At 46.3% G+C, this 22,756-nt stretch overlaps 1 protein-coding gene across 1 annotated transcript in view; it reads right to left on the bottom strand.

The window, feature by feature from the left end:
- Positions 1 to 1,016: 1,016 nt before the first annotated feature.
- The window catches only part of CHST11 (carbohydrate sulfotransferase 11), a 24,752-nt gene continuing 3,012 nt past the window's right edge, over positions 1,017 to 22,756 (bottom strand). The window contains exon 2 of the mRNA XM_023527331.1: positions 1,017 to 6,134. Within this exon, the coding sequence (XP_023383099.1) occupies positions 5,280 to 6,101 (822 nt within the window). The 5' untranslated portion in view covers positions 6,102 to 6,134 and the 3' untranslated portion in view covers positions 1,017 to 5,279. The remainder of the gene's footprint in view (positions 6,135 to 22,756) is intronic.

The following is a 22,756-nucleotide window of genomic DNA, read 5'->3' as shown; positions in this document are numbered from 1 at the left end:
TTTCAGTCTTACTCTAAGGGAAGTAAACGAAGACTGGGGAAGACTCGATTGTGTTCTTGCCCAGCCTCGCTTCACACTGACATTTACAATGTCCCAAATAAGACAGGGACAGGCCATGACAGTGTTATATCTACTGACTGTATGAAAGAGGAAGTACATTTTCCATTAATTTAAGACAGCTAAGCTCCATGGTCTGGATGTTTCCTAACCCTATGGGACCAGAGCGAAGACAGTGATGACACCAGGAATGGGTGGGAGTCAGGCCACAGGTGATGAGAACTAGTTGGTGACTGGACATTATAAACCATGTCTGGTATGGTTGAAATATGGAATATACTTTCTAATCCAATATTCTCATGTAAAGATGTTTAGATAATACATTTTAAGAAATTAGATTAAAATAGAGAAACAACTTTGAGTATGATTTCTTCTGTAGCAAAACATAAATCGATCAATCATTTTTATCAATAAAGGTAAAAAAAAGTCCATTAATGGAGCTGAAAGAAGCTATACGGGGCATCAGAAAAGGAATAGATTTAAAATTGGGAAATTGGGGCTTGAAGAACAGGACTGCAACTTGTAGGCTGTGGGACAGTCATTCAGAGAGGCGTGTCGTTCAGTGCCAAAAGCACGGGATTCTGAAGGCGCGTCAGCCTAGGTTTGAATACTGCCACTGTCACCAAAGCCATTTAACCCTTTGGTGCCTCTGTTTTCTTATTTTTCACATCGGTGGTAGAACTGCGTGATCATGGTGGGTCCTCCATCACGTCTCTCTACAAAGAGTTTACAGATGAGATGGAATGAAGAAACCTCCCATTCATCCACTAAACAGAGAGGGTTTGGATCTGTGGTGGTCTTCACCATGGCCGAGCCTGCCAATGGGGTCGGCATCTGTCTTTCTCCATTCTTTGATGCACACGAGCAGGACCCCCCACATGCCAAGGAGCACGGCCCGCCCCACCCCTACAGTCTTTTGCCAGTGAGCCATGAACAAACCATACACACAGAGAAGCATCTTTTTTCCCTTCAATTTAATTGAAGTTACTTAGAAAAATAATCAGGCTTGAATGGCTTTTCCTGGAGGAGGGTTCATGAACATTTTACGCTTTTGTTGGCAATGTGGAATTCAGCTTTCTTGAACAGTACAGTAAGATACAGGGAGAGTTTTCTACAACAAGCCCTCTACTGCATACAAATATGTGAAAAAAAAAAAAAATCACACTCCCCAGAGATGTTAAATTATATGTCCATATGACATACTGAGCATGCTCATAAGAAAATAGTACGGGCAGCCCCTTCTGTACCTGACGAAGAGCAGCAGACTGAAATCGGCCTGCTAACGGCCAACAGTCAGCTGGTTGTAGAAGGTCCTGTCGCCTGTTCATAAGGTCCAGTTAGTTGTGATGGACATGACTGGAGGAAATGCTGGTTGTGGGAACTTAGGAGAGCAATGAGGTCAGTCCTGCTGACGTAAGGGTGGGCAAGAAAGGGATTCTTTGCACAGATCGTGGCAGCTCGATTGTGTATGTGTAGGGGAGGGCTGGGCTGAGAGAGATGAACTCTGAGCACTAGCCGCCAAGGGCAGAGTCCCTTGGTTTCTTGCCAGGTTAGAACAGGGACTCGTGCAATTCTTACCTCAGCACTGGTCCAGACCCCTCTAGCTAAGTGTGCTGGGGACTTGCTTTGGTTCTGGGGACTTTCTACTAGCAAGATTCACACCCTTGGGTCTCCATGCTTTTGCCACCAGGAGGACTGGTCCGACTGAAGTTTTTACTGCTCACCTGTGGCATTCGAGCAAGCAGGAAGGGAAAGCTCACCTGGTGGACAGGTAAGAAGGAAGGTCCCCTCTGAGACACCACAGGTCAGCGGACTGCCTTTCTTCCCAGACCAGCTGGGAGGCAGAGAGGGGGCGTCTAGAGAAGCTGCAGGAATTCAAATCTTGTGGCTAATATTCTAGAGTTTTCCAAACCAAAAGGATAAGGTAAAAAGAAATGTCCTTGTAAATACTACCCTGACTGTACTTGGTTTTGAAAACACAGCAGCATCCTTGAAAAGTGGCTCGGAGATGGGACATCTGCCTGTACTTTTCTCCGGCTAAGCATGCGATAGAAAGTGTTTTCAAAGTTTTCTTTAAAAAAACATGAACTTCTGTTTCCCAGGAACATTTTCACCCATAGACTCTTTTTAACCAAGGACACGGACTACTTTGTATATTCTGCAAAACGGTCAAATCAATTTAAAAAATTGTTTATACCATTAGAAAATAAAATATGAATAGGCAACAAAACATGAGAAGGACTCATACTGCAGAATCACACTGATGTATCATCCCCTGAGGGACAATCTTTCTCACTGGAGAGAAAACGAATGAAAGAAGACGATCTGCACACAGCGCTGAGCTCGCTCGCATAGCTGATCAAAGATGGACACGGGAATGCAAAGCCCAGGAACACCGAATTTTCATTTTAAAACCGAAAAGCACACAGTGAACAATTCCAGGCTATGGAATTGAAGAAGCGCTCAAGGGTTGAGCTCACTCTGCTTGCACTGAGGAACGTAAGGCTTGAGGAGTAGGGGGACCTCTGTGGCCTTGTGTCCCATCTGCACGCCCCCCCGGCTTCCTCCCGTCCACACCACCCAAGACTTTCCTCCACTCTGCTTAGGAGAGATGGAATCGTTGCTCGTGGTAGTATCCGAGATGAGAACCATTGCACGTAAGGAAAAGTTCAATTCATTTGATAAAGTACCTCTGTTGCTGTAAACCAGATGGACACTGCGGTACTCTTTTATTTTTTGTTTTGTTTTTGTTTTTTGCAGGGGGGCAAGAAAAGCAGTTTTATTCCTTGAAGACCTCAGAAGTGCTAAATCAGTCTAACCAAAGTATGCTCTGCGGACCACTAGCTCTGTGACATGACCTGCAAAATACGGTATCCTGCTCACGGAAGTTCGGGAAATGCTACCGACTCCATAAACTCTTGGGGGTTCACAACGCACGGCACACATTCAAGGTTCTGAGAAGTCCTGCAGAAAGGAAACCGACTTAACTTTGTTTGCCAAGGACCCGTGACTGCAAAACTCTTATTTTGCACCACGCGAACTCGACGCCCCCTAGAATCTTTGTCCTGTAAAGCACATATTAAAATAGGCTGGACAACCTGTTTCACTAGCAGAAGCCCTATTTCTGAGGACGATGTCCCCTGCCTGAAAATAGGATCCACACTCCCAATTCCAGGGACAGCTGAAGACTGTCACTATACTTGGTAAAACATGTGTAATTATCTCTTCGTCAAGGGTAACGGCGCTGTGCCCTTCACGAGCGGAAAGAGCTTGGAAGAAGGTATACATTTATAAATAGCTTCGACCGCCTTCTCCAGTGCCCACCTCACTCACATTCAGTAAAATAATTTTCTCTGTGAGATGTGGCAGCTGCCGCTCATCGAGCTGTCTCTGAGCTTTACCATACAATTTTAATAGTTTCTGTGAATAAATTATTCATTTTTTTTTGTTTGTTTTAGAATACTCTTCTCCCCCCTTGGCTATATACTGCATCAAAAACAAAACAAAAAGCAAAACTTACCCATACCCCCTCCCACCCCACCCCCTATTATTAGAACTATCATTATTATTATTATATACAGTATCTGCTACCAACTCATTCACTAGCTGTAAGAGGGATGTGGCTCAAACTTCAGCCGAGGCATTGGAAATGCTGGAAATGAGAAGCGTGTGCAGGTATTAATTAGCAAAGAACAGGAAGTGGATGTTTTCAGCCTTCCAGAAGAAAGGGGGCATGGACATCATCGCAGAAGGCTGTCCTTGCTGCTCATGCATGGCAGAGTCACAAAGGTGCCGGATGGTCTCAGCCTTGGGAGGACTTGGTGGGGCGGGGGCGGGCGGTCCGCATGTGCGTGTGTGTACCAACAGTCCACTTCTCGTAACCTTCATGGGGGGTAGAAACGCCAGACCACTGCGATCCCCGAGGGTAGGGATCCTGCCACAGGATGTCACTCTTCTACATGACAAGAGGAGAAAACAACACTTCTGCATGGAGATGTGGCTGCTGGGCTGGCGAAGACAGGAGGCGGCACGGCACACAGCGGAAGTTCCCCTTCCTCACCCAAAGCAGACAGCACTAATCGCTCACAGCACTCGTCTATGCGGCGGCTAAATCTGTTCTCGGGCTTGAAGGCAGACATTACCAATAAATAGGAGTGGGCACATGATTGGAAACATTTTTGTCCTCTCTTGTGTTGGGCACTGAGCTTGGATTACTCACCAAGTTAAGTGACCTGCTCCAAGCACGTGGTTTTCAAATCTGGGCCACAGAAAAATCCAAATTTGTAGGGGTCATGGACCTTCTGCTTATGAAGAGTCCAAACCTCATGTTAAGTTTGAAATATCGGGGAGTTAAAAAAAAATATTAGGGGTTTGCTAATTGCCAAGCTAGATGCTCTGTGTCCATGTAAAGCTTCTTGAGGGCTGAGACTATTGGTTTTGTTCAATGCTCTACCCACAGGGCCTAGAATAAATACTTGTCAACTATAAAGCAACAGCCACTTCGCGTTCATCACAACTGGCACTGCCAGTTAAAAATTTCCTTAAAAAAGCCTGTTCTATCAGATTACTAATTCTGGTAGGGAAAAAAAGCTACAATCAGCTCTCTTCTTGGCTTAGGGAAAAAAAAAAAAATCACATTTCTTCAGTGCAAGGGATTTTCGGTTGATTAGAAATCGGTTTAGAATTAGGCCCTTGCAGAGGTACCTCTTTCCATTTCTTTCCAGCAGAATTTCAAGCATGGTGGCATCAGTACACATCTCAAAGGCTGTTATCCCACAGTGACTCCATGAGTGGTGAGAAAAACATTCACACCCCCAAATGAGCTACAGCAAGCACAGAGTGAAACATAGATTTCTTCTGCGAAGACATGAGAATTTTGCTGCCACAAAAAGAAATCTATACAGAGAGCATGTTTAAATAACTATAAATAATATTAATTAGAATTTATGGAATGCACAATTCATGGAATTCACCAGAACACAAGGAAACCTTTGAGACAGTGTTGCAGGGTTCATGTCTAAAACCGAGGACACCCACCCTCTTCCCCTGCAAAATCAGCTGTCCTTCCCTACTAAGGATTTTAAATAATTCTCACTATGCTGCTTGCAGCATCATCCCCAAAGAAATATTAATTTACAAAATAACCCAATATCCATATAATTCTTTTGACAAATAAAAATCTTAAATTAAAAAGCATGATTCTCTCCCTCTCCCCACCCCCTTTATTCCAATTTCAGGTAGCTTGGCACTGAGTAATTGAACATTAAAAAATCGAGTTTGTACACTTCGTACAGCTGCGTTTGGTGCGCTGAGCTGATGTTCTGGAAGAACTCTGTGGTCATTTCATCAGTAGTTCTTGTGGACTTGGCATAGGTGGGGAACTTCAGGTAGCTGCCCACGCCTGCCAGCTGCAGGACGTAATTAGAATCCTCCTCCAGCGTCTCGTACTTGCCCACGAGGTCGTAGTGGATGAGGCACGGGTGGCAGAGCGAGTAGACGGTTTGCCAGTGTTCGTTGAAGGGCTCCTCGCGCTGGGTGTGCGGGTCGATGAGATAGGCCACAAACTCCTCGAACTTGACGTCGTCGCCTTTGCGCAGGGCCTCCTGGGTGGCGTTCTTCCGCTGGCGCTTGATGATTTTGGTGCCGTAGCGCTTGTGGAAGGAGGTGTTGTACTTCTGGGTGAACTTGTTGCGGTAGGCGGACACCAGCCTCTCGAAGGGCTCGCGGACGAACAGGAACTTCATGTAGCTTTTCAAGCGGTGGTTGATTTCTGGGATGCTGTACTGGTTCAGGGTCTTCAGGTTGGCCGAGACGTGGGCCTCGTTGGCTGGGATCTCCATGGGGTCGCTGTACTTGCCCCGCCCGGTCAGGACCATCATGAGCCGCTTCCAGTTGGTGCAGGCCACCTTGGGCACGTAGCAGTAGATGAGCTCGTGGTCCTCGTCCACCACCAGGTGCTTCAGGTCGTTGGGGGTCAGCACCCGCCGCTTGCGGCTCGTGGCGCTGTTGGCCCTGCACGTATCCGTGACCTGGTCCCGCCTCATCTGGTGCAGGACAGCGGTGTTGGAGAGCTCCAGCTGCAGAGGGGACACAAGCGGAATAAGAACTCAGTACTCCTGTGTGGGATATTTCCGCTTGGCCACATCCATAGGCATGATGGCCAACGCAGGCCACCAAGGCAGCCGGCTGACAACTAAATGGCCTGAGTCTCCATTTCTAATTCCCCATCAGCTGTCTCAATTACCATTGTTCTTCGTCCCACCATCCTCCCCTTGTAGCGTAATGATCAATTCTGTAACTATCCGCCACCCTCTACTTGCCTGGCACTGTACTAGAGCAACATACAGGCAGTTTTTCGTTTCTCTGTACAACAAACTTGAACTGTCGTTGATTTATTTAACGATGTCAAGTACCTGCTATTGTGCCGGACAACGTGCGGCCAGGCACTGGGGATACACTAATAAAAAATAGTACAGTGAAGCAATTGCCCTCATGGAACTTCCAGTCTAGCTGGGAAGAAAGAGGGAAGGGAGGCTCAGAGAGGTTAAGTTACTAGCTTAAGATCATATAGTGAGCAAGAGACAGAGCCAGTATTCGAACTGAGGTCTGCTGGGCAACCAGAGCTGCCCACTCTCCACCCTCCTCTGACGTCCAATACCCCATCTTCCTGAAGTAGGAAGAAAGCATGGAGGTCTGGCATTCGATCGATCTATCTTAAAGCGAGGGGAGCCAGTTTTTCCACGAGCCTAGCATTATGGACATCTGTTGCTTTTTTTTGCGTCCTCTGGTATCAGTGCCTTGATCTTTCTGTGGAAACCCATTCTCCATTCTCAGTTCCCTTTCCTCTCAAACTGCTGAGCTGTGAGAATGGCAGCCTGGAGCTTGGGAACAAGGTGGAGTGTCACTGGGAAGGGAGGGGAAGACTGGGAACGAAGGATACCTAGGAAAGATGAGCAGAAAGACAGAGGGACGTATTCCCGGTGACATCATCTGAACGCCTAGCTCTATACGTTGTTGAAACCAGACCCCCAGCTCCTGGGCTTTTGTTACATGAGTTAATACATTTGCTTTAGGCAGTCGGAGTCTGGATTATATCGTTTGCAACCCAAAGAGTTGGACGTTTGCCTGTATTGTCTTTGAGCTTTTCCTCTCCACCATATTCATCCACTGATCCATCTATTCAAATGTGTGTGCAGACCTCACGATGTACAGGGCACTCTGCTCAGCACCACTGGGAGATACAACCTTTTCCTCAAGCTCACAGTCTAGGAGGCACCAGGCCAGAAAGCTGGCGGCCTCAACAGGGGCCAAAGGGAGGTCGTGTGTGCTGCTCTAAGTTCTAGGAGCAAAAATTCTTGCCCAAAGGCCATTTTCTCCCAGTCTGAACCAGTCCTCACAGTCCATGTAGAATAAGAAGCAAAACCACAGTGGCTTGGCGTGTTGCTGTCTTGGTGTCCAACACCCAGAGGCTCAGAGACTTTTATGAAGTGGTGACACCGTATTATTTTTGGCTTAATGCCATGCCTCCATCTACCCTCCTGAATGTGCGATGTGGCTCTTCTTTTAAATGTAGAAAAAAATTAACATTAATTACGGTGAAAGTTATAGAGAAACCGGGCCTTCAGGGCTATGGGATCGCCACTCTGGGGCTGCGGGTGACACGGTGCCTTGGTTGCCTCCCCATCCAGTCACTCTTCTCTTCGGGTCCCGCACAGCCCAGCACCAACCTACTTTTCCAGCCTCATTCCCACTCCTCCCTCCTAAAGAAGTGAAAGGCTCCAGAGAAACCGATGCTTCACTCTTTTCCCTTTGGGCCCAAACACTCCCATTTGGGATTCTCCCCTGCCCATCTTTGCTGGTCTAAACTCAACAGTCCCTCGAGGCCCGGCGCGCTCCCCTGCCACACGAATGAAAGAATCTTTCCCTCCTCTGAACAACCACGGCACTGAGCATCCTTTAGCACACGGCTACCCAGCCTACTTCATGCTTGGTTTCCTCAAGTCTGGTGGCCACTTGTTTCACAGGGACTTAGAGCCCCAGAGCCACTGCCCCCTCCAGGCCAAACTCTGTGGCAGGATTTGAGTCCTGGGAGTGCAGAGGGATCGGTGAAACCCTTCCCTCCTCCGCCCCAAACCACCTGCATAGAGCCAAGGGCCTGGGTGTGACCCGAGGAGCTGTGTTTCCAACTCTGAACCACAATCTGTATAATTCATGCTGAAATGTGCACAGGGCAACTGGAATGGGCCTAAATTAGGAACACTGGTGAGTTACCGGGGACTTGAGGAATATCCTGGTGGCTACTGGCAGGAAGTCATTACACCCTGCATTAGAGCTCTGTGACTGCCTCCCCTCACGATCCCCACGATGACGATGACGGTAACGATGGTGATGGGGATGATGAGACAGTATGAGACACAACAGCCAGCAGGAGCCACTCCGTGCGAGGCACCTTCATAAGTTATTTGAATACATTCTCTCTCATCTGCCCAGCAATTCTCTGAACTAGATGCCATCACCAATGGAAATTTCCACGCTCAAGGGGAAGGGAGCAAACCAAGAGAGAGTGCCAGTGCTTTGAAAAGTCCATGGGTGAACACTGTCACTCTTCCCATCAAGAAGCAGAGTCTATTTCTTCAGCCCCTTGACTCCAGCTGGCTGGGACTGGCTCTGACTAGTAGAATGTGGCCGAAGCGATGATGAGCAAGTTCTGGGGTCTATTATGAGTCTCGGGTTCCCACACTTTGCTCTCCTGGCACGCCGCCAGACTTCATACCACGCTGCCGTCAGCGTTCTCCCCGCCGAATGTAAGTATCACGAAGGAAGGACTTCGTCTTCCCATGGCTATGTCTCCAGTGCTCACACAAGTGCCAGTCACACGGTAGATGCTCAGTATTTGTCGAGCGAATGACTGAATCTGTTAATAATGTCTACACCCTAGATCCTTCAGAGGCTGCCTTGCCGACACCTTAATTTTGGACTTCTAGCCTCCAGAACTGTGAGAAAATACATTTCCGTAGCTTTTTAAAAATTAGTTTCAAGTATACAGTGCATTGGTTAGACATTTATATAGTTTATGAAACAATCCCCCTGACTCCTCTATCTTCCTAAATTTCTGTTGTTTTAAACCACCAGGTCTGTGGTAATTTATTATAGCAGCCCATGGAGATGCAGACAGGAGACGAGCCTTCCGTCTATAACTTTGAGCAAGTTGATAGAAGACTTAAATGTGTCAGAGAAGAAAACATAGACGAGAATACGGCATTTTTACATAGAAGAATAAGGAAAGGGTATTAGGGCCTCGGTAAGTAGAAAGGGGATGAGAGGTGACATCAGAAGACTCAGGCTTGATCTCGGGCAAAACCCTTAACTGTCTGAGCTTTCGTTCTCCTATTTGCAAAATGGGGATAGTTAACCCCTACCTGCAGGGGCGTCGAGGAAATTGAACAAGGTATGACGCAGCATTTAGAAAGTAAGGTCAAGTCTAGTTCACAATCTGGACAAAGCACGGTACACAGTAGGTAGTTAATATGTATATATTCGTCTGTGAAAGAAGAAAAAGGAAATCCTAAAAAGAATAGGAATCTCCAAGACAAATTTCACCTGCTCTGTAATTTTGTTGTTGCAGGCCGGCCGTCGGTCATGGAATTCAATTAATATTGCTTTTGAATAGAAAAACTGACTTTTGTGTTTCCTAGTGGATGTATTTATCACCTGAAGAAGAGCACTCATGCCATTTAAAACAATGAGAACAACAAGAAAAACGAACTGTTCTAAAGGAAATAGAAGGGCCAGGAATGAAAAGGCGCCCATCATTTTAGCCCATTTGAATCGCTAAGGCCAGTTTTGAAGGTAATACATAACTAAATGAGCAGAGAAATACGGGGATCTCGCCCCCACCCCTGCCTTCCAGCTCTTTTCAGTGGGAGGCAATTATCTGACCATCTGAATCCCCAGGGAGGTGGCGTGTCAGTTAATACTACACTCAGGACCACGAAACCATGGAAAATGGCAATGACACCACTGAATTGTTATATATCCAGTGGCAGAGACAGAAGATAACTCAGTGGGGCTTCGAAATGCGGTATTTGAGGTTTGTTTCTCTCCCATTTCCTTCTTCTCCACTGCGGCTGAGGTGGCTAATGGTGAACCTGCTGCAATGAGGCACCCACGATTTCCCTCAGGAGGACTCTGGGGTGCAGGTCAAGGGAATAAGCAGATTCTAAAACATGAGACACATCTAGACCCCTCTCGGAGTAAGAAGTTCGCCTGGGCCTCTAGTGTTGGATTTTTTTTTATAAACTATTTCAACTTGTTTTTTTTTTATTTTAACTTTTTGTTTTAAAATAATTTCAGACCAGTGTTGTTTAACTTGCTGAAAATACAATATTACTAAAATATGCACCAATATAAGACTAGGTATAGAAGCACGTGACCAAAACGAATGTTAACGCTGAAATGAACAATATTAAGCCGAGGGATGAGGTTGTTTTGCTGCTTGAACGTGCAGGGAGCTGGCTGCCGCCCTGGGCAGGCCCTTTGTGGTGTGTATGGCATTACACAAAGTCTTCGTCCTGCACGAGGACTCGATTTCTCCACCACGGTTTGCTTCTAGTTACCGTAAAACCCAGAATCCTGTAACATCGCTTGACCTTTACTCGGTACAAACTCATCATTTACCTATTTTCTGACTCTGCCTATTTTTCATTAAGACAATAAAAATGGACTTACACGGTGCCATTGAGACCAGTACCAGACACATGTGCCATGCTGTCACATGGCAGCGCTAGGTGATCAGAGGTGGCCCTGATACTCTAGATATGCTTTAACTTTTTCAAAAGGTGATCACCGAAATAAAAGTACAAAATTTATACAATGCTCATATAGGGCTCCTGACCCTTGGGACTTTTATCTGTGGACCCCTGAGTTTTAGTTTAAGAAACCTGGATTAAGGGGAGCTCCAGAGGGAAGACAGAAATTCTTCACTGTTCTGTCACGATAGGGCAGGAGAGATTTCTGATGACAGTCCAGGCTCTTCCAGAGATCTGGTTAATAGCAGATATAACAGATGACATGTTATAAATCTCAGGTAAACAGTGATTTCTGACCTTAAAAAAAAACAGCAACACGAATCTGACCGTGTCACTTCCATGCTAGTCCCCAGGCAGGGCTCACAGGAGCTCTGTGATAGTTAATTACCCTTCGGCAAGTCAGAGGTTCCCCGAGTATCAGTTCAAGAACTAAGCAAGGGACCCACAGCTATGGGACAACGGAAGACGAGAGCGTGAAGAGGACTCGTTGATGAAGCAGTTTCCTTCCTTGTCACTGGAAGAGGACACCCACCTTTCCTTGCCACGTGTTATCAGTTTTATGAAGCAGGGGTTTGTTGATCTGGTCATTATCTGAGCTTTGAGATCAATTCTCTTTCTAACTTCACTCCCTTTTTCTACCCCCCGACCCTTGCCCTGTTTTTCCTTTCTCAAAGTTATTTGAAGATATCATAACGAAGGGCATACCTGCAGTGCAAAACTGAACTAAGAAAAAACAAGTATACTATGAGGGCTGTGCTTAAGAATCTCACTTGTAGAATCTTCAGGGGTCGCCTCCCCAACTGACCGAACGCCTATGATACAATTCACCCCCACCTAAAGTCCACAGAACGTTCCAGCACTTACGGAACACTTTCAGATACACCATCTCATTAAAGAACCCACTGGAACTTCTCCAGAGCCTACTAAAAGAAAGTTTATATTTAAGAGCTATCTTAAATATGTTTCTTATGGAGGGTGGGGGGTTGGGGGCTGGCTACCGCCAGGTATTAATACTTCATGTTAGTGGTTCTCAACCGTCAGCACGCATGGAAATCAGCTGTGGGGCCTGTGAAGACACAGCTGGCTGGGTCCCACCCTGAGCTTCTGGCCTGGTAGGTCAGGGATAGGGCCTGAGAATTTGCATTTCTAGCAAGTTCCCAGGTGTGCTAGATTGCTTGGGCTGCCACAACAAAATACCACATGCTGGGTGGCTTAAACAACAGAAATTTATTTCCTTATAGTTCTAGAAGTGTAGGCAGGGTTGGCATCCTCTGAGGCCTCTCTCTCTGGCTTGCGTACGTCTGCCTTCTGGCTGCCTCTTCACATGGCTGTCCCTCAGCACACATTGGTGCCTGCTGTCTCTTCCTCTTTTTATAAGGACACCAGTCTTATTCGATTAGGACCTGCCTTAATGGCCTTGATTTAATTTAGTCACCTCTTTAAAGGCCCTGTCTCCAAATACAGTTACATTCAAGGATACGGGGGGACTTCACCATTTGACTTTGGCATAAGGGGAAACAATTCGGCCCATCACACCAGGTGATGCTGGTGCTGCTGCTCCGGGGACCACACTTTGGGGACCGCAGCATTACACTAGGAGGAAATGTCTTTCCTCCATTCATAGCTAGTCTTAATTATAGAACACAGACCCAGGTTCATCATCTGCTGCCAGGAGACTCCTAGATCTGCCTCCAGTTCCAGCCTCAACTCCCTTCATCTCCCTTTCATCTCTCAAAAGTATAAATTAGGTCAGAGGAAGGCTGATTCTAGGAAACCGTGAACATGGCTACAGGCTCTGGGCTGTGTCCTGTATTCTCGTTTAGATGTCTATTTTTAATTTGGACATTTTAAAAAGGCAGCTATAATTAGTTTAAGTACCAAATTTAGGGCCTGTTCGAAAAAGTCTTTAAAACTTTACTGTGTTTCATCTTAAGAAGAAGAAAAGCTGGTTTCCCTTAAATTAAAATGTCTTCTGTGGTGTTTACAATTTCTCTTAGACACAAGAAACCAAACAGAAGGAGGAGCAGCCTCCTGGAGAAAAGTGGGAACCCAGAGAAAAAGGTAAATTTGGAGGCACCGAGTGAGGGAGGCTTGGCAAAATTTGCCACTAACAACCATATTAGCTTGGGCCTGGCCTCAGTTTCTACCCGTGAAAATCCTAATACAAAATCCTTTCCGGCATCTCAGATGCATTGCCATCATCCTGCCGATTTTAAAATTAGAGGAGAGGAGAACTTGATGATCTGACTTGCTGTGAGTACTTTATGTTTCTTTCTGGTACAGAAATCCCTAAACTCTCGGGAAAAAAAGGCTAGTCACGAGGAATCACTGAAGAAACCACACCCACAGCAAAAAGAGGCACACATTCGTACTCGCTACCATTTACTGAGCACTTACATCTGTTCTGGCCGCTGTTAACCCTCGCACTCCAGGAGACAGATACCGTCAGCATTGCCAACTTACAGATGAGGAAACCGAGGGTCAGGGAGAATAAGTAACTGGCTCAAGATCAAGGAGCTAGAAACTGGGGCTGGGGTTTAAATCCAGGTAGCCCGTGTTCTGAGGCCCTGCGCTGTGTAGGCCTCCCAGGGTCTACACACCCACCTGGGAGTCACCAGGTCCAGGGCAGCCACTAGAGTCCTGGGTCTCAACCCCGGCCACTCGCTGGGATCACAGGGGAGCTTTATTTTTTTATTTTATTTTATTTTATTTTTTGTTAGTTTTCATGAGCTTTTATTTCAGGCATCTCAGATAAAACAAGTCCAGTAATCTTAGAAATCAAGTTATTATTTTAATTTTATTTGAAATGAGGCACCACCTATTTGGGCTTTTCTTGAGAAGCTATTTATGAAATATCACATTGTTGACATAAGAATTACAGAATTGGAAATGGATCCCTAGGCCAGGAGTCCCACCTGTGTTAAAGGCCCCAGAAGCTCCGGTCAGATCCCAGTAATACCATGCATTAAAAAATCACAGCAGAGCTTTCAACACCGCTGAGGCCTGGACCCCACCTCCGAGATCTGATGTACTTTGAGTGTACTTTGAGTGTGGTCAGCTCCCCGGGAATTCCAAAGCTGCCCAGGTGGGGACCACGGCCTTAGAGGCTCCAGTGTCAGCAGCTATAAACTAACGCACAGACTGTGGTGGTCTTAGGTGAGTTTTACCTCACTGGTCCTCAGATTTAAGGAAGTGGCTTTCCATTCTGCAGGGCCAAAGGTCAAAGGTCTCTATGGCCACAGCTCTCAGACCTCTTTGGGTGTGTCCATAGGGGACCACTAGGAATTTTACAACGCTTAAAATAAACTTACATGTTTAGAAAAGGAGAAAAATATTGGGCCTTTAAAGAAATAATCTGGTCTGAATCTGTTGCAAAATTTACAGGGTTTAGGAAAGAAGTGATTCTATGTTAGCTAACATTAACCTTGCCAGGAAAATTGGTTTCTTAAGAGTTCAACTTGTCACTAGGGAAACACCTGTTTGACTGCAAAGAGGGAATAAGTCGCTGCAAAAGCTTTTCCTGCATTTGCAAAGCAAAAGGAAGGATAAGGTGCAATGATGGGAAGCATTTCGAGCCCTAGAAGGTGAGGCAGGGGTGCAGGAGATGCTGATGACTGAGGGCCCAGTGCTGATCGCTGATCGGGATCAGATGACCAGGCTTTGGCTGAGCTAAGGCCCTGAGCTGCATTTTCAGCTTAGGAGCTCCGTGGGCAGAAACAAGTGAGTAGACCCTTGTTTCAAGCTTGTGGTTAAAGTACTTCTTTTGTATGCGGGGCTTAAATTTGGTGACCTGGGTTAGGGTCACACATTTCAATGCCCTCTAGGCCACTTGAAGCTGAGAGATGCTACTCATTTAAAATCTAACCATGCTGTCATGGTCTTTCAAGATGTTTCAATTTCTTAAGAGAAGCCAGACAACCAGATTCCATATGTAATCTCTACATTCTTAAATGTTAGCAACAATTAAAACAAACAAACAAACATGTTTTTTAATGGCGTGGGCCAAACCATACTTGTTTGGGCTGGGTTTGCCTGTGGGCCACCAGTCGGTGCCCTTGTCCAGGCACCTGAAGATAGAAAGGCCAGTAAGGAGGGGCCCTCTTGGAGACAGCTGTTCTGAGGGCCCACTTCCTCCAGCCCAGCTGCCCTGCTCAGTTAACGGAACCAGCAGGCAATTTCGTGGAGGGGAACGGGGTGGAACGGGCCAGACTGCCAGAGGTCCAGAATGGAAGCTCACAGCCGGCAGCAGTCATTGACAGAAATCTCCAGAACTTCAGCTCTTTCCGCCCAGTTTCCCGACTTCACGTTTCTTTGTAACACTCACCTTCTAACACTCATCACAATGTACGTACTTATTCCGTGTGTCTCTCCTTCCTAGAATGTAAACTCTAGAGAGGGCAGGTAGTTTTCACTTTTTTGTTCACTCTTGTATCCCCAGTGCCAGGCACATAACTAGACACTCAAAACTTTGTCGAATGAATGAATGAGTGAAGGGATGAAGGAATGCATGCATGCATGAATGACTTGGGATGGTAGGGGCTTTAAAGGCCACAAAACGGCTGATGACGCTGCCTAGGCTTCCTGGTGCCTACACGGGCAGCCGCCCCGAGGGAGCTCAGCATTAGCCCAGAGGCTGGAGGCCAAGAGAGAGGCAGCTGGGCTCTCAGCGACGGATGGAAATGGGCTCTGGGTGGCTGCGACAGCCTTTGATGAGGTGGGGAAACTGGTACTTTCCCCGCATCTGGCGAGGCCAGGAAACAGGGGGAGGGGAATCTCGAGAGAGGGACCTGGTGCCAAGGGCTGCCCTGCAGAGCTTGGTGTGGGGTGCGTGCTGCCAGGGCGCCCTTTCAGTGCGGCCAGGTGCAGCTGGACAGTCTCATTTCCATGTCGGATCAGCTGTTTGGACTTCCGGAGGCCTGCGCCGGTGCGGGTGGAGGGTGGGGGGAGCAGCGGCACAGGAATAGGGATGGGGAGGCTGCCAAGCTGGACGGGCTTCTGATGAATGGTGGCCCGGAACAGGGACAATGATGGGGAAGGGACACAGCTCCCACACTGCTTGGGAGGTTGGATTTCCTGGGAAATCGGAAATTAGAAGGCGGGCAGAATGTGCATCTGCTGACTGATGCTGACTACTGGCAGGAGGGGGCGGGGCGCGGGTGGAGGTGGGGGGAGTGTTCCTCTGCGCAGCCTCAGACTGTTCACCCCTTTCCCCGCCAAGGCGGCCGACAGGGCCCCACCCCGATTGGCCTCCCAAAGGGTGATGCTCTTCAGAGGCAGGGTGTTAGGGCCCCCCAGCTTCTCCTGCTCTCTCCCTCCTTGGATCAACTCGCTCTGTTGGTTCTCTTTCTGATTCTCTTCCGAGACTCACCAGAACTACTACTCTTATTTTGTCCAAATCACTTGACCTCTTCGGTCTTAGTTTCCTCATCTGTAAAATGGGGGCAATAATAGTGTCTTCCTCTCTGGGTTGATTTGAGGACCCGATGAGAGCCACAAGGAAAGCACTAGCATGGTGTCTGGTACATAGTGAGCACTCAGTAAACTGTGATTCTCATTATAAATAATATTACAGAGGGTTACTGCATCAGTGGCCGGTAGTAGAGTGAGTGTATTGCTTTGCCTTCCTCTGCCTAACAGCCGTTCTCAATCTTCAGAGTATGTAAGAATCACAGGGACGGTTTGGTAAAATGTGGACTCCTGAGAAATTCTGACTCAGTGGGTCTGGTTGTCCTGGGAACCTGTTCTTGACCGCTGCTGCCGAAAGATTCTCCCAGGCCACTTCCAAAGCTGATGGTCCTGCATCCCATTTTGAGAACTGCTGACCGAGCACTGTGTTTACACGTGCTCCGCAGTTAATGTCAAACACATTTGTCATCTGTGCAAAATGCCTGGCTTGTGCCGATTCAATATCTCACTGACATAGGTGACAGATAGAGGCAATTGGAAGCAACTTGGATTGGCAGCTGTTAAGCAAATTGGAGATCTAAAGGGCAATTTTTGAGATATGTAGAGATTAGCTACGAATATGTATCAGCAGACTGTACAGTATGAATGAAATTTCAGAGTAAGTGAACTATGAATCGACAGATACCTAAAAAGGTCAATTTGTTTCTTAATCAAGTAGCACGTTTCAACAATACCCCATTTCCCTATTGTTCAAAAGGTACGCGTGAGCCATTCCCATGGGCTTTCATTCTGCATGTTGTCTGTTTCCTTCTTTCACAAGGACAGGCTGAGCCAGCTCTGCAGATGAGGCCTCAAGTCCTACTCCCACCCTTGCCTACTCCTCCTCTCCCCCCTCCAGAGTCACCAACAAACCTGGGACCCCAAAGGAGCCATTTCCATCACCTCTGCCCAGGCCCCTTTGTCTCAAGCTGCTGCATCCTGATCATAATTACATTATCAAGAACAATGTGAGTTCCACTCATTTCCCTCCTCCAGGGCTGTTGGGACAGGTCCTGCATATCTCTGTGTCCCAAGTGCTAGGTACTCAGTGACCAATACTAGTAGGACTTTAAAAAGAGGGTGACTGATTAGCTTTGTGCCAGCACATTAATGCCTTTCCAATACTAAGATTTTCCTGTCTGTCTCAGTCACTTCACTGCCTTTCCCTTTTCCAAGGGTGGCCCACTTGGGAGCTTAATGGAAGGCCATCATTGGGTGCTATGGGGACAAGTATATCTAAATTCACTAGCTGTTTACTGAGAAGTGTCATAAGAACCCGGACCCCTTCTCAGGTCACGTCTGGGGACATACATATACCCACAACAGACCATACGTGATGTCATGGACTTCGACTTGGGGCCCAGAGATGAATAAGACACCCTCAAGTTAATGACATCCGAGGTGCGAATACCCTCTGTTTGTAGGGCTTTCGAGTGATTTCACACCCCTACAGTCCTTGAAACATATCGCTTCAGAGTTGGAAAATACCTCTGTGATCACCTGATACCAGGTTCTGATGTTTCAGATGGCAAAACTGAGGCCCAGGACACAGGGATGGTTTAACATGTGTAAATTGTTGATGTGACACACCACGTGAGCAAAATAAAGAATAGAAATCCTATGATCATATCAACAGATACAGGAAAAGCCTTTGACAAGATAGAGCATCTATTTATGAGTAAAACACTTTAAAATAGATATAGAAGGAAAGTATATCAACATAATAAAGGCCCCATATGACAAACCCTCAGCTAACATTAATGATGAAAAACTAAAAACCTTTTCACTAAGATCAGGAACAAGACAAAGCTGTCTGCTATCACCACTATTATTCACTATAATAATGGAAGACTTAGTGAGTGCAATCAAGTAAGAGAAAGAAATAAAAGGCATCCAAATAGGAAATGAAGAAGTCAAACTGTCGCCATTTGCAGATGACATGATTCTCCGTATGGAAAACCCTAAAGACTCTACTAAAACACTATTAGAAATAATAAACAAATAGATAAAGTTTCAGAATACAAAATCAATGTTCAAAAATTCATAGCATTCTTATATTCTAATAATGAATTGTCAAAAAAAGAAATAAAAAAAAAATCCCTTTTGCAATTGCAACAAAAAGAATAAAACACCTAGAAATGAACCTAACAAAACATGTGAAAGACCTCTACCCTGAAAACTATAAGACACTATTAAAAGAAACTGAAGAAGACACAAAGAAATAGAAAGTTAATCCATGTTCCTGAATTGAAAGAATCAACATAGTTAAAAAGACCTTATTACCTAAAGTATTATACAGATTCAATGCAATTTTCATCAAAATCTCATTTGCAGTTTTTAAAGAAATGTAACAAAAAATCATCAGATTTGTATGGAAGCACAAAAGACTCCGAATCGCCAAAGCAATCCTGAGAAAAAAGAACAGGCAGGAGGTATCACTCTGCCTGACTTCAAATTATACTATACAGCGACGATAATCAAAACGGCGTGGTATTGACAGAAAAACAGACACACAGACCAGTAGACCAGAACTGGGAGTCCAGAAGTAAACCCCTGTTTATATGGGCAAATAATTTTCAACAAAGGAGCCAAAAATATACAATGGAGAAAGGAAAGCCTCTTCAATAAACGGTGCTGGGAAAACTGGAAAGCCACTTGCAAAAGAATGAAACTAGACTGTTGTCTATCGCCACACACCAAAATTAACTTAAAATGGATTAAGGACCTGCATATAAGACCTGAAACAATAAACTGCAAAGAAGAAAACATAGGTATTAAACTCATGGACCTTGGACTTAAAGAGGATTTTATGAATTTGACCTCAAAAGAAAGAGAAGTAAAAGTAAAAATAAATGAATGGGATGATATTAAACTAAAAAGCTTCTGCACAGCAAAAGAAACTGTCAAGGCAAAGAGGCAACCATCCGAATTGGAGAATATATTTGCAAACAACGCCTCCGATAAGGGCCTAATATCCAAACTATATAAAGAACTAATACAAAAACAACAAAAAAACAATCGAATTAAAAAATGGGGAGAGGGCCTGAACAGACACTTCTCCTAAGAAGACATATAATTGGCCAACAGACATATGAGAGGATGCTCAACTTCACTAGCTTATTAGGGAAATGCTAATAAATCAAAACCACAATGAGATACTATCTCACACCAGTTAGAATGGCTATTATCAACAGGACAAGTAATAACAAGTGTTGGAGAAAATGTGGGGAAAAAGGAACCCTCAGACACTGCTGGTGGGAATGTAAATTAATACAACCACTATGGAAAACAGTATGGAGGTTCCTCAAAAAACTAAGAATTGAACTACCATATGATCCAGCAATCCCTCTTTGGATATTTACCCCAAAAGCCTGAAAACAATGATCCAAAAAGATACATGCACCCTGATGTTCGTAGCAATATTATTCACATTGGCCAGGACATGGAAGCAACCAAAGTGTCCTATGATAAATGATTGGATAAAGAAGGTATGGTACATATATACAATTCACTATTACTCAGCTATAAGAAGAGATGAAATACTGCCATTTGTGACGACATGGTTGGATCTTGAGATAATTATGCTAAGCGAAGTAAGTCAGAAAAAGTTGAAAACCACATGATATCACTCATATGTGGGATATAAATCTGAAAGCAACAAACAAACATGACAAACAGAGACTCATGGACATGGACAGTGGACTAGTGGTTACCAGCGGGAAGGAAGTAGAGGGGAGGAGGGAGGGGGAAGGCAGATGGGGCAAAAGGGGACAAATATGTGCTGATGAAAGGAAATCTATGTACCATAGTTCTTTCACTTAATGGCTGTGTGACTTGGGGAATGTTACTTAACCTCTCTGTGTTATCAGTTTTATCATAAAAATTGAGAAAATGTCTAGCTTCTAAAAATTACAAGGATTATAGAGATAATGTACATAAATTCCTTTAAATAAGAAATTGTCTTATTCCATCCACCCAGCAGCCCTTACTGATGGTATAGAGATAGATTCAGAGACAGAATGAGGGCTGGGCCAGCCCAAGTGCCATCTACGTGGTGCCAAAACATCTCTGTGAGGTGTGGAAAACCATCTTTGCCACCTTCTGTCAATCTAAGAGAAGTATTTTGGTGATACACATGGAGTTATGATCAGTGGTACTCTGAAACCAAACAGGACCCAGTGATCACTTTTATTACCCAGAGTTGTGACCGTGGCACAGGACCCTGAGGCTGGCTTGATTGGGGAACTCATTAAGAGTGAAGTGAGAGCTGGGAAAAGTCTTGACAATTTTTTTTTTTTTTTTAAGAGCAGTGACCCTGTTTGGGCCAGGGGAAGAAAATAAATGAATGGATTTCGGGATAGGATTTTTATAGAAAATCAGTGTCTTCCTGATCCTATTAAACAAATACTGAACAAATATTGAGAACATTTTGTTTCTTACTCTGCCTAGGAAGTCTGGAATTCTGCTCAGTTGACCTGACACAGGGGTCAGAGGTCAGACGCTGGAGTCAGGCAGACACATGTAGACATGAATCCTGTCAACGCCCCTGACGAGCCTCATGACCTAGGGATAATCATTTCCACCCTCCTAGCCTCAGTTTCCTCATCTGTAAAGTGGGAGTCGATAGCAGCACATACCTTAAAGGCTGTTGTGAGGTTTAAAGGGATAAAGTCTGCAAAGAACTAAGTCTATCCCCTGGCCCACAGCTGCTCTTCATTGCACAGACAATTAATATTCAAAGTTCAAGGCTCTTTCCCAGGAAAAAAAAAAAGTTCTTTACTTTGTAGCTGTTTCCATCAAGGAGCAGAGTGGCTTAGAACCCAGACTGTGGCCAGGCAGCCTGGGGTTAAAATCTGGCTCTATCACTTCTCTGCGGGGTACCTTGGGCGAGTTACTTAACATGGGCTTCAGTATTCTCATCTGTAAAATTGGCTTACGACAGCGCTGACCTCCTAAAGTCCTATGTGATAGTGAAAATAGCTTCCTGTACATTCAACGCACAGGGGGTGCGCAGGTGACAGCTACGAAGGTGTCACTCAGGCCAGTGTGATAATGAAATGATGAGAAAAAACCCTGTATTCACCTTCCTTAACGAGACCTCTGGCCTAAGATGCTGATTAGGAGGGAGAGTGGCTGATGTCACTTGTCCTTTCACTTCCTCTGCCTGCCTTGGGTGGAGGCCAAATAGTGGTGATTTCAGGAGTGGGAGAGAAGGCTCAGGCCTGCACGTGCCCACACTACTGGCCCGGGCTCCTGAGCGGTGTGGAAGGGCTCTGGCCTCTGGCAGGCAGGCACGCGGTCGGTTCCCTAGCCTCCGGCTGACCTCGCCTGCAACCTACGGGGCCTACTTTGCCCCTCAGTGGTATATGGATTGGTCAGCTCACCCTAGTCCCACAGCCCAGTGGGCCGCTGACCTCCCAGTCTTGGTCTCCATTTCGGGGACGAATACCTCAACCGGGCAGCCGCTCTCTATACTTAGCCTTAATCGACAACAAGGCGCTGGGGTGGGGGCGGGGGAGCAGTATGAAGCCAGATAAGGTTTGTCTTCACAGAGCGATCTCACATTCTAACGGGGGTCACAGATGAGGGAAGGAAAACATTACAACGCAGAGCGGCAGCGGACCAGTGCTGGGGGGACTGGGAAGACGCTGGCGTCAGACTTCCAGAGCCGGCACCTGCTGGCCTGGAGGCCTGGGGCTTTCCTGACCTCCTCCCGTCTCTAGTTCCCATCTGCACAGTGGGCAAGACAACAGCCCCTGCCTCGAAGGCGGTGGGAAAGATCTGATGAGATGAGTTACTCGCTCGGGCGTGTGAGTGGGAGCTCGTTATCTCGGGAGGCGGGTGTGGGGACGGAGTGAGGGCACAGGCAACGCCGTCCCTTAGTGGGGAATTATTTCCCCAAGAAAGGAGTGTTCCTGCGTGGCTGGAGAGATCAGAAGTTGTGAGCTGGGCAAAAAGAAGGCCACGTAAGCAGGGGGTGGGGTCAGGGAACAGGAAGTGAAAGGACACAGCAGAAAGAGAGAGCAGGCACCTCTGCACGGGCTGCGTGCCCAAAGGGACAGGGACAGACCGATCTGCTGAAGCTGGCTGAGCCTACGAGGCCCAGGGGAGGCTGCAGCACCCCCCACGCCAGGCCTTCCAGAAAGGAAGCTTCACAGACATAATTACACTGTGGAGCAAGGAGGGCCGCTGGGAATCTTTTTTTATACACTAAGTGGCATTCTCTGAGCCAAAGCAATGAACGGAGAGGTTCAGAAAAGCAAGTGGGGTCCGGGTCCGGGGCGGGAGGAGCCGATTTTCATGGGCGAATCTACTTCCTGTGGTGACTGAAACCTCCAGTGAAGGCCCTTCAGCTTCAGGGAGCAAGGGTACCTCGTAACAGCTGGGTACAGGCCACCGCCACCTTCCCAGGAAAAAGAGCTATGTCAGTCCCCTCCCCATGGCTC

Source organism: Pteropus vampyrus, unplaced genomic scaffold (genome assembly GCF_000151845.1).
Source record: "Pteropus vampyrus isolate Shadow unplaced genomic scaffold, Pvam_2.0 Scaffold16, whole genome shotgun sequence".
In the NCBI taxonomy this organism is placed as follows: Eukaryota; Metazoa; Chordata; class Mammalia; order Chiroptera; family Pteropodidae; genus Pteropus; species Pteropus vampyrus.
The sequence above is the reverse complement of the archived record's forward strand: the minus strand, read 5'-3'. Positions and strand labels throughout refer to the sequence as shown.